The sequence below is a fragment of the Aspergillus fijiensis genome, assembly GCF_003184825.1.
Source record: "Aspergillus fijiensis CBS 313.89 unplaced genomic scaffold BO72scaffold_8, whole genome shotgun sequence".
NCBI lineage: Eukaryota > Fungi > Ascomycota > Eurotiomycetes > Eurotiales > Aspergillaceae > Aspergillus > Aspergillus fijiensis.
The window spans coordinates 265,674-277,108 of record NW_024468984.1 but is presented as its reverse complement, the minus strand read 5'-3'; the positions used below and the strand labels follow the sequence as shown (position 1 = coordinate 277,108).

Here is an 11,435-nt window from a genome sequence, read left to right as displayed (position 1 = left end):
CCTAATCAGTGGACATCCACATGGGACTTATGATACTGATACTCATAGTATCATCCCATCTAGATATCCTATACTAATTATAACCAAGTTAATCTTAATTCTGCCCGACCAGCACAGAATTCGTTCCCCGCTCCGATTCGTGGTTCGTCCGTCTTGACGCTTGCCAATTCAAACTGTTCGCTTTCTGCTTCTCTTACTTCTTCTGCTTCCTTTTCTCCTCCTCTCGGGCATTCTCTCTCTCTCTCTCTCTCTCTCTCTCTCTCTCTTCTTCTTCTTCTTTTCTTCTTCTTCTTCTTCTCTGCGTTCCTCAGTTTCACTCTCTTATTCTTACCTACCTATTTACCTACTACTTGCTTTTATCTATCAGAATCCTTCCGTCCAAACTACCCCCTCTGTTTAGCTGCAATCAATCAATCCCCTGGGCAAGGACTAACTGATCGACATCATTTTGCCCACTACTGCCATCATCCTGCATCATCGACTCCTCTCTCTGTCTGACTGGTTCTTTCAGTCCAGCTTAACTCTCCTTCCCTGTGCCAACAACTAGTACCCGAGTGCCTACCAGACCTATTTTCTGCTGTGTCTCTCTCCGTCTTTCCGTCCATATTTACTTCCTCCCTCCCGCACTCGCAATCCCTCCGTTCATTCTAGACCATCTTTGATCTGGGCGGCGGCCCCATGCCCGGCACTTGAGTCTCACTTTCTCCTCCTCCCCCCACCCTTCTCTCTCTCGGTCATTACGCCTCCCACTCCCCCCCCCCCCCAAATGGCCCTCGCCGCCCCTCCCCGCGGTGTTATCCCCGGGGATCTCCTGCTCGTCGTCCGTGAGTATTTCCATTCTTATTTATGTTCATGTTCTGTTACCTTGCTTGCGATAGCCTTGCTCACCTGCGCAGATGATTTCGATGCCCGCGGCCCCGACGAGCTGACCTTGCGACGCGGTGAGAAGATTGAATTGGTCGAGCTGGATGAGGGCTTTGGAGATGGCTGGTATCTGGGCAAGGACTTGACCACCGGTTCGACGGGTCTCTTCCCTGGAGGTAGGTTTTTTAAGGGTCCAATTCTGTCTACCTACAGCTGGGCAACCGAACACTGACAGTCAATTGTCTAGTATACACCACTGCCGCTCCAAAGATCCGCAGTCGCCCTCCTGCCGAGAGCACAGCGCATACGACTTCCGAACACTCGACAGACACCGATGGCGCTGCTCTTGACGCCGAACCGCTTCTCAGAAGCGGCGAATCCACCCCTCAAGTCTCGCGCCATACCAGCATCTCCGACCTACGCGCCCCCGAGGTGCCACGGTCGCCCCCGCAACAGCAGCAGCCACAGCAACGTTCCGCCTCTTCCCCCTTGCCGGCTGCCAAGATGTCCCTTGAAATCCGCCAGGCACTGGAGGGGCAACATCGCAATGGCCAAGATAGCCCTGTCATGAATGAGACCCTCAGCGTGATAGATGAACACATCACCGATCTTAGTACGCCCCGACATAGTGTGGCCGACCGAGAGCCTTCCGTTCTGAACGACTCCGCCAGCGAATATAGCAGTCATCTCGATCACCGTCGCTCCTACATCAATGGCCATGAAACCGACGAGGAGGAAGAGCGGCAGCCACAGGAGGCCCAGGTTCGACGCTGGTCTCCTGCCTACACGGCCCGGCAGCTGCGCCAGCTAGGCATTGAGGACAAGCACTGTGACATCTTCGAGGAGCAAGAGATTAGTGGCGAAGTTCTACTCGATATGAACCAGGACTTTCTTTTTATGAAAGATTTTGACTTTGGGGTTATGGGCCGTCGATTGAAAACCTGGCACAAGATTCGCACCTTCCAGGACCAGGTCAAAGTTGCTCACAAGCAGCCATCGCCGGCAGTGTCACCAACTCTGCCGCGCAGCTCGCTGGCGGCAGTTCCTGGCTCACCTGAGCGCACACGTAGTCGAACTGGACAGACCGCGCCTTTGCTACCGCGCATCCCGACCTTGCGCACGTCGAACACGCCCCATCCTCGGCTGGTCAGCAACGCCGTTCCCAGTACCAGCAGCGGATCACCGATCCCATCGCAAAGCTCATCATTTATGGATCATTCGCGTCGCCCGTCTGCTGCGTCCGTGCGAGAAATCAATCATTCGCGTCGACACTCGTCTATCGATGCGACGACTCGCTACTCGGGAGTCGTTGATGGCTCACCAGGACCCACACAGCGCGGCTCCTTTGATCGTGCCTGGTCGTTGTCAACAGGACCCCAGCAACGCCTTCCCACGCGGCCGGGCACATCGGCCGGGACCTCGACGGGCACTTCTCCAGCATTAGAGACGGGGCTCGTACATACTGGTTTCCACCATCCAACTCAGTCGAATGGCTCAGACACGGCAGGTGCAACGCCCGATGACCTTGATCGCGGTTACTTCTCTGGCCCCGAGGGGGACACCCGCAAACAACGACGACTGTTGCAGAAACGGCAATCCGCCGCCGGGAGTGCCGATGCGCGCATTTCACCGGTCCCGGGGGAGCCCCTTCGGGTTGCGAAGCGGCATTCACGTATCAGTAGCATGGACTCGATTCGAGAAAAGGCCACGCAGCCTATTGCTCCGCCTAACAAGTCTTACACGACTCCTGCGCCGAAGGGACGACTTCGTAGTCTCAGTACCCGTCTGGTCGAACGGCGAACACCACAATCGGCCCCCGTTTCCGCGATTGAGGACCGTTCTGGAGGATCCAGTCTGTTCGGTCCGCTGTTCGGTGGGAAGTCGGAGAGCGACACACCCCGTTCGTCTCAGCAATCAACTAAGATTGGCGGCCCGAAGTTCCGTCGCGCCGTTGGCCTCCGAGCCATGTCGGATGTGGTGAGCAAGAACGTCGATACAACCGCTGCGCCGCCGTCCCCGGTTCAGGATCGAGATCCTGCTCCGCCTCGGACTGGTTCCACGACCCCTTCGACCACGAAGAGTTCTGAACGGTTGAGTACGGACGGCTCCGGTAAGGCAACCGAGGGTGGTCTGTGGCCCCGCTCCCGCCCGTCCGTCAAGACTGGCCCCAAGTCAAAGAAAGACACCAGTGCCTACATGCGTGGGTTGGAGAAGAAGTCTCCGCAGGAGCAGATGGCAGGGTGCGACTACGTTGGCTGGATGAAAAAGAAGTCCCCGAACCTGATTACCACCTGGAAGCCACGGCTATTCGTGCTGCGGGGTCGCCGATTGTCGTATTATTATTCGGAGCAAGATACAGAGGAACGAGGATTGATTGACATCACTGCGCATCGCGTGCTACGCGCCGATCACGACCCTATGGTCGCGCTGCATGCCACAATTACCGGTTCCACCGGGTCGCCAACTGCTCCTGCCCCTTCGGTTCAATTGGCCGACGGGACCTCATCGTCCGATCCCATTCCAAGCATCGAGGCACCCCGAGCTAGCAAGTCCGGAAGTGAGGGCCCGTTCTTCTTCAAGCTAGTACCGCCCAAGTCGGGATCTTCGCGGACAGTGCAGTTCACGAAGCCGGCAGTTCACTATTTCCAGGTCGACAATGTGCAGGAAGGTCGACGCTGGATGGCTGCGTTGATGAAGGCGACTATTGAGCGGGACATGGACTTACCAGTGGAGACAACGAATAAGCAGCGTACTATCAGTCTGAAGGAGGCGCAGTTGATGAACCAGCGGCCTCCGGCGTTGATGGTGGGAGCGGCAGCTGGGGCACAAGAGGGTGCGGCGCCCGAGGCGATGGATAAAGAAGATGCGTCTTTGAATGCATCATCGGAGACCACCGACGCGGAGACAGCCGCTGAATCGTTACAAACACCCGAGGAGCGAGGCTTGATGATCAAAGGGCTCGATTTGGACGGCGAGCCTGCCAGCAGCGACGGCAATGAGGATGGTTCCAGACTCTCGAAACCTTTAGAAGTTGACACTGGCCCTGTGTCTCTACTTCCGGATTCGATTCAAAGCTCGCAGTGATGCAGCATGGGGTTTACATTTTTTTTCCATTTTTCCAATCTCCCCCTTACATTCTTTTAATAGCCTCTTGTAGTGATGACGGCGAGCTCGCTTGGCGTTGATGTGATATACCCATTGGAATTTCTTTCAAAGCGGACTTGAAATGATCCGCGAAGACTTGTGATGAGTCGATAGCTTGATTAGATACTGGATTGAATGAGTTGTTGTATGGTTTTCTTTTGAAGCTCTGCATTGTCTACGAACCGACCCTGATTCACATGTTGCCCTCTAGAAGCATGGTTAACTAAAGTATAGTTGGACCTATTTCCAACTGGACCTATTTCCAACTATAGCCTACCAGATCTGTAGTCAATCACCCGGTCACACTTTCTTACCTCCTTCGTCTCCAAGCTTAGAATGAGCACTGCCTACTGTATTTACCACCGCCCTGTACTAGAAAAAGCCAACTGATAACGGCGATGGCGTGAGGATCGGCGGGCCGAGACGCGCAGGCCCATTGATTTCCCGCCGCATCGACCAACTTTCCAACAACCTCACGCCCCTCCGGATAATGATGACCGTCCCTGATGCTGCTTCTGTCTTTCAACCACACTCCTTTACTCTATTTTAATGTCCCTCCAATCCCTTCTTTGCCGTCTTTTGGTGCTGCTCGTCCCGCTGGCCGTGACGAGCAGCCTGTATCTGTATCTGTATCCCGTCGTCCACGGGTGCGCCTTTCCTCTGCCGCAGCATGACTCTCACTCTTTCTCGGATGCCTTTCTGGCCACTGTGCGACAGCATATGCCCATAGACGCTGAGCCCGCACCAGCAGCGCCATTCCGTCTTCTCGTCCTTGCAGACCCTCAACTAGAGGGAGACAGCTCGCTACCTAAGGCAGAGGATGAGCTGCCAGCGCGTCTGCGACTCCACTGGGGGCAGATATGGGCTGCCCTGACCTCTCCAGCTCTCCCTCTAAACTCGAGCTCGGCCACTGATGCTGAGTCTACGTCGGATTCTACCTCCAGCAACGCTTCAGAGTCAGACCCCAAGCCCATTCTCAACCCGGACCTCAACACCCGCGCAAACCAATCGACCCCGTTCAAGATCAACCTCCCCGCCACGCAACAAGCCATAACCAGCGCCCTGCACTCCCTCCTCCGCACCGACCTCCCCCGCACCCTCAAAGCCGCACGCAAACGCCTCGACCTCCTGGGTAACGACCACTACCTCGCGCACATCTACCGCACCCTCCACTGGTGGACACAGCCCACGCACGTCACGGTCCTCGGCGATCTAATCGGGAGTCAATGGGTCAGCGACGAGGAATTCCAGCGCCGAGGCCACCGATACTGGGAGCGAGTATTCCAGGGTGGTGTGCGGGGTGACTCGTTCATCCCTTCTTCTGCTCCCCCTGCCGACACCGACGACGACGACGACTTCGCCCTCAACCCCACCACCCAACCCTCCCGCTGGACCAACCGCCTCCTCAACATCGTCGGCAACCACGACATCGGATACGCGGGGGACGCCAGCGCCGCGCGCATCGCCCGCTTCGAAGAGACCTTCGGCAAAGTCAACTGGGACGTGAAATTCTGGCTCAACACGTCCTCATCCTCAACCTCAACCTCAGCCTCAAACCACGATGCAACCCCACAAATCCACATCATCAACCTCAACTCCCTCACCCTCGACACCCCCGCCCACAGCCGGGACATCCAGTCCGCCTCCTACGACTACCTCAACGCCCTCATCGCCGACCGTCTCGCGCCGGTCACCGACCGCTCCACGTTTACGTTGCTGTTGACGCATCTCCCGCTGCACAAGCGGGCGGGCGTCTGCGTGGACGCGCCGCATTTCAAGTTCTTCGAGGAGGACGACGATCCCCCAATTGGGGAGGAGAAAAGGTGGTTTGCCGGTGGGCTGCGCGAGCAGAATCATTTGAGTGAGTGGGTGAGTGGGAATGGAGTGTTGGAGGGGGTGTTTGGGATGAGTGGGGATGGCGCGGTGGAAGGTGGTGGATGGGGCAGGAAGGGGTTGGTGTTGACGGGGCATGATCATGAGGGGTGCGATGTTTTGCATTTTGTGAGGTGGGGTGGGGGGTTGGACTCGGTCTTGAAAGGTGATGGCGAGGGTGAGGGTGAAGGGAAGGGTGAGGGCGAAGGCGAGGACAAAGGCACAGGCAAACAGGAAACTGAAGTTGCTGCTGCTGCTGCTGCAGACGCAGACCCCGAGCAGAGGGACTGGCAATGGGACGCCAAACGCTACTCCTCCGCGCAGGAGGCCGCGACTACTACTTCTACGTCAACGCCCTCCATCCGCGAGGTCACCATGCGCTCGATGATGGGTGCGTATGGCGGGTACGCGGGCTTGCTGTCCGTGTGGTTTGACGTGGACAAGCAGGAGTGGGAGTATGAGATCCAGATGTGCGCGGCAGGGGTGCAGCACATCTGGTGGGCGGTGCATGTGGTGGATCTGGTGACTCTCGGCGTCGCGGTCGTGGTACTCCTTTTGACAGCGGTGCGGTCGAAGAAGCCCCAGGAACGGAAAGACGATGTCAAGAGCCGACCTGAGAAGGTTAAGACATAAGTTCACAACAGAGATGATATTATACACATTTATATAAGCCTTAGACATCAAGTATAGCAAGCATAGATCATGATAGATCATTGAGGACATTCAACCCTCAAATACATACGCATTCACATGGACAATGCAGATAGTCAATAGTTACGGGTACCAAGAACATGAACTACATCGATACAAGCAACGTGCCTACAGCAAGAGAGGATATAACTTTTTTATGAATTCATTTTCATTTTATTCGAGGTCATAGATTTGAATTGGCAACCCCCACCCATGATTCCGAGCTTTGGTATCAGTTCCCCAAAATCCGCTTTGTCACACACCCGCAAGATAATTCAAGGCTTTTTTACATGACAACACCGGAGTTGGAGGCGATACGCTGTAGAGGAAGCAGCCCCGTTAGTAACCATTGAATGTCTTGTCTGGAGGGAGAGGAGGGGGAAAACGTACAGGCCAAAGCTCAGCGGCCTCCTTACCGACGGGACCGGTGATGGCAGAGCCCTTCATCTCACCCTTGGCGTTGACGATCTAACAACGAATATTAGCTACCTGCCGGAATTCCAGAGACATTGGGCTCGAGCCACGACAGAACTTACAACACCAGCGTTGTCCTCGAAGTAGAGGTAGATACCATCAGCGCGGCGCCAGGGCTTGCTCTGGCGGACGACGACGGCGGGCATGACCTTCTTACGGAGCTCAGGCTTTCCCTTCTTGACGGTGGCCATGACCATGTCACCGACACCGGCAGCGGGGAGACGGTTCAGGCGAGCACCGATACCCTTGACGGAGATGATGTAAAGGTTGCGGGCACCGGAGTTGTCGCAGCAGTTCATCACGGCGCCACTGTTTGCGACTGTTAGTTTTTCGATCGATTGTCATGTCGTTGATCTCGGTGGCGGGAATTTGTTCAAGTGGTGGGTTGAACACTGGTGGATGGGATCGATGTTCATCGGGGATGGGAGCATTCGATGCACACGTACCAAGGAAGACCCAGGGTCATCTTGAGCTTGTTGCCGGAGGGACGCCTGTAAAAGAGATGGACATGGTCAGCTTTCGTTGTTGTCGATGTAATGGTAGTGCTGAGCAGATCAAATTCCTCCCCCCCCAAATTCGCATTTCTTTTCCTCAACACCCGAGGAGAAGAAAAATTGCATCCTCAAGATTCCATTCGTGATAGCGTTGACCATTCGATGCCGGAAACCGTCGTAAAAAGAATATCGAAAGATTTTCGCCGTGAAGTTTTCTCGTCAATGACCCTCAATCTATCCTCGAAAGAACAGAGAGAGAAAAAAACTACCAGCGGTCGTTGAAGTCCATACAAAAGGGCGCTTGTCGAATCGTATCCCATCTCTTTTGTTTCGTGTCTGTTCCCTCGACTGCTCGATCCTCTCTCCTTCTCCTTGTTGACCAAGGTGCAGGAAAAAGCCTCTCGAGCGCCAACATCCCAGTAATCGATGGCACCGGTGCGAGAATTCGTCGTCCTCCGATTTCCCGTATCCCAGATCATTCCGAGTTCCACCTCTTGCGATGCAATTTTTCTTCCCTCCCTCCCCTTTGCCTTCTCCTCCAATACCTCATTTCCTTCAATGAGCGAAAACGGGGACGGTCAACTCACGGTCTCTGAGACATCTTGGCTGCTGTGTATCTCTAAACACGGGGGTTGTCGGGAGAGATGGAGAATTGGGCGATGGACACAACGACAACAAGGTCGAACTCGAGCTTCGTTCTCTCAGCGGGCGGGCGTCGGGGGGGGGTCGCACGGCGGGCGTGTGGGCGGTCGGGGCGGTCGGTCGAATCCTCGCTTAGTGGGCGCGCAAATTTAGTGGGCGAAATCTTGGCGGAGTGCGTCTGATTGGTCGAGGCCGGAAATGCCCTAGGGCTAGTCTGCTAGGCTGAGTAGAGGTCATGTGATACTGAGATCTCGTCACGTGGCTTGGAACTATAGCTAGGGCAAGGATGTAGATGAGATACCTTAGATGCGACTGAAGGCTCAGTCAGAAAACAACTAACTGATGATTGTCCCTCTGCATGGCAAAGTGGTGGCTATGCCGTTGACTCGATCAATACCAATCCGTGAACCTTTATTTTTTGTATGTTTGCACTGGCTTTCGTTCGCCTCTACCACTTTACAAGAGCACATAGGTGGCTCTCGTCGAGCAACCGGAGGTTACTTCCAAGACACATGAACATCCTATATCATCATGCATTCGCCTAGTACATACATCTAAGAAAAAGTAAAAAAATAGAAGCAAAAATCAGACCAGAGATATATGTCGGAATTAATTCCCATGCAGAAGATCGCAACCAGAAACACCATTACTGCCCGTCCCTTGCGCCAGCAACCCCCGAGATTACAGGAGCCTCGTTAGTCCTCACTCTTCGTGGGCTCGTCAGGCTGCGTTGTCTTCGTGGCCTCCTTGGCTCCGTCACTCGTCTCCGACTCGGCCTTAGGAACAGTCGAGTCGCCCTTTGGAGCCTCGGGGCTCTTTTCCTTCGGTTCGCTGGCATCGGCTGACGCAGCCGCTGACTTAGCGTCTTCGACCTCGGTGGTCTCGGGTTGCTGGGTCGTCTCTGTCGAGGGTGACTGGCTCTTGGCAGGCGCTGATGAGCCCTCAGGTGCGGTGTTCTCGAGGGCAGAAGTCTCTGCGCTAGGTTTCTTCTCCTCGCCCTTGTTCTCTGCTTGGGCGACGGCGGGTGCGCTCTCAGCCTGCTCCGGTCCAGGCGCCTCATCTCCCGCGTCCTCCATTGTCGTATCTTCATCCTGGGGTTTGGGGGACGGTTGACGAGAGATGGGCGCAGAGGGAGCAGCCTGATCTCCGAGTCCATCATGTGCCAGTTCCATAGCATCTGCACCCGATGCCGCCTCAGCTCTGGCCGGCAGGTCAGCGGCCGCGGGCGAAGCCTGTGCCCCGGTCAATGGCTCTGGAGCTTCCGTCATCTTCGTATCGGCGGTCAGGTCCATGTCGTCGTCGGGGATTGAGGAAGCGTCGACAGGGGTGGCCATGCCGCTCTCCGGGCCCGAATCAGCAACGTCCAGATTCCGATAATTAACCTGGTTTCTGCGCTTCATCGACTGGGGCTTCCGGTGCACACCATTGGCCGCAGCTTCATCCTCATCTTCACTGTCACTGAGCTCGCCGGGCTTTTCGATGTACTGGTCAAAGCGTCGCTTCGTGTAGCGCTTGTCCTTGTTCTCATCTTCGTCCAAATCATCCAAAATCGCATCCGCTTCGTCGTCCATGCCGTCCACAAGAGACTCCCGGGGTACATCAGTCATTTGCACGGAAGGCGCAAAGGCGGTGCGCTTGAGATTCTCCACAACTTGCGTCCGGATTTTGTCGAGGTATTCTTTCGTGTTGGCATTGTCCATGTTAGAGGGCCGCACATCCAATTCGTAGTCGGGAGCAAAGTACTACACTTGTTAGTCAGTTTAACCCTAATCCGCACAGTCGATCTTACCTCGTAGTAGTCGTTATAGGGAAGCTCCGCGGTCAAGCTGTCTCCCACAAGGATACCGGTCTCAAACGCCCAGGTTCGAGCAACGTTACGCATCGTGTAACCACCACCGCCAAGAATCAGAGTGGGCAGGTTGAAGCTCTTGATAAAGTTTACACAGTTGGCGTGGCCGCGCATGCTGAGGTTAAAGCACCCCAGACGATCACCTGAGAGGCTGTCACCTCCGCACTGCAGGACCACGGCTTCGGGCCGGTACCATTCCATCACGCTCTTGATAACAGGCTCAAAAATGCTCTTGTAAGAAGTATCGTCGATACCGTCACGAAGGGGGAAGTTGACAGCGTAGTGCTTGCCCTGGCCCACGCCGATATCGCGGAGCTCACCGGTTCCCGGGAAATATTCACCATACTTGTGGAAAGAGACTGTCATGACACGATCGGTCGTATAGAACGCTTCCTCGACACCGTCTCCATGATGAACATCAATGTCAACATAGAGCACTCGCTGCTTGAAACGCAGCAGCTCCAAAATGCCAAGAACAATATCTACCAACCAGTCAGTCAACGTCAAGATTAAACCCAATATTCTTCCTTTAGCTCACCGTTCACGTAGCAAAAGCCACTAGCTTCGCTCTTCTTGGCGTGGTGAAGACCACCCGCCCAGTTGACCGCGATATCGCATTTGTTCCTGTTCAACCGTGCCGCACCCTCCATACTACCTCCCGCGCTGATACCGCAGAATTCAAAGAGCCCGTCGAAGACAGGGCAGTCGTCACCGACATTGTACTTGCTCTGTTCTTTGGCAAAGGAGTCCATATTATCCGGGGTCACCTTGGAAAGGAAATCGATGTATTCATCGGTGTGGAACTGGGTCATTTCGTATTTGGAGGCCGGTTTCGCACGCTGTGGCGATCTTGCGGTTAGCACCTCCCTAACCACCAGAGGGTTGCCAGCTAGACTCACGTAGATTTCCATCTTCTTGTAGAGACCATAGTTCATGACAAGACTGTGCGTCATCCTTATGCGGTGAGGCTTCATGGGGTGACCCGACACATAGGCATAGTTTCCAACGTCCGAGTCGTAGAAGTAAGCGACCTTCTTACCGCGGTCCCCCGACCCGTTGGTGATAGGGTCCAAAGGAGGCAAGGAAGTCGACATGTTGGAAGTCAACGTGTAAGTACACGAGACGGATCCTCACGCAGTTCAGGAGTTGGGGGATTCTGTGGATTATGCGCGGTGTTTTCTCGGTCTGACCACAACGGAGCTGAATGGGAGAAAAAGGGAGGAAATGGAATTCAGACCAAGGCAAGAAGCCAAGTCTGAGTGACAGAAGGTATCCCCTCGTCAATCAACCAAGCAAATTGATCGTGGTAGCGGGATTGGAACAAGGAAGAGGCATTCCCAATAAGGCGGGCAAACGATAACTTAAAGATGGGGAACGGGAACAAGAGAGGGAAGGGAAGGAGAGAC

At 55.0% G+C, this 11,435-nt stretch overlaps 4 protein-coding genes across 4 annotated transcripts; 2 read left to right on the top strand and 2 right to left on the bottom strand.

Moving 5' to 3' along the window:
- Window positions 1-748: 748 nt before the first annotated feature.
- On the top strand, window positions 749-3,971 carry BO72DRAFT_282983 (putative polarized growth protein (Boi2)). Its single transcript, XM_040940304.1, has 3 exons — window positions 749-824; window positions 897-1,040; window positions 1,112-3,971. Exons 1-3 carry the CDS (start codon window positions 767-769, stop codon window positions 3,946-3,948), a joined length of 3,039 nt encoding a protein of 1,012 aa, XP_040804566.1. The 5' UTR covers window positions 749-766; the 3' UTR covers window positions 3,949-3,971.
- A 521-nt stretch (window positions 3,972-4,492) lies between these two features.
- BO72DRAFT_445132 (uncharacterized protein) lies at window positions 4,493-6,614 on the top strand. Its single transcript, XM_040943969.1, has one exon. The coding sequence runs from the start codon at window positions 4,558-4,560 to the stop codon at window positions 6,511-6,513; it is 1,956 nt and encodes a 651-aa protein (XP_040804565.1). The 5' UTR covers window positions 4,493-4,557; the 3' UTR covers window positions 6,514-6,614.
- Window positions 6,615-6,721: 107 nt separating this feature from the next.
- BO72DRAFT_445131 (60S ribosomal protein uL14) lies at window positions 6,722-8,183 on the bottom strand. The gene is made up of 5 exons (XM_040943968.1): window positions 8,126-8,183; window positions 7,491-7,535; window positions 7,107-7,353; window positions 6,961-7,038; window positions 6,722-6,889 (listed from the first exon to the last, which is right to left on the bottom strand). Exons 1-5 carry the CDS (start codon window positions 8,137-8,139, stop codon window positions 6,857-6,859), a joined length of 417 nt encoding a protein of 138 aa, XP_040804564.1. The 5' UTR covers window positions 8,140-8,183; the 3' UTR covers window positions 6,722-6,856.
- A 512-nt stretch (window positions 8,184-8,695) lies between these two features.
- Window positions 8,696-11,401, bottom strand: rpdA (histone deacetylase RPD3). Its single transcript, XM_040949925.1, has 4 exons — window positions 10,929-11,401; window positions 10,568-10,868; window positions 9,970-10,511; window positions 8,696-9,922 (listed from the first exon to the last, which is right to left on the bottom strand). The coding sequence occupies exons 1-4, from the start codon at window positions 11,121-11,123 to the stop codon at window positions 8,876-8,878; spliced, it is 2,085 nt and encodes a 694-aa protein (XP_040804563.1). The 5' UTR covers window positions 11,124-11,401; the 3' UTR covers window positions 8,696-8,875.
- Between the last annotated feature and the right edge of the window lie 34 nt (window positions 11,402-11,435).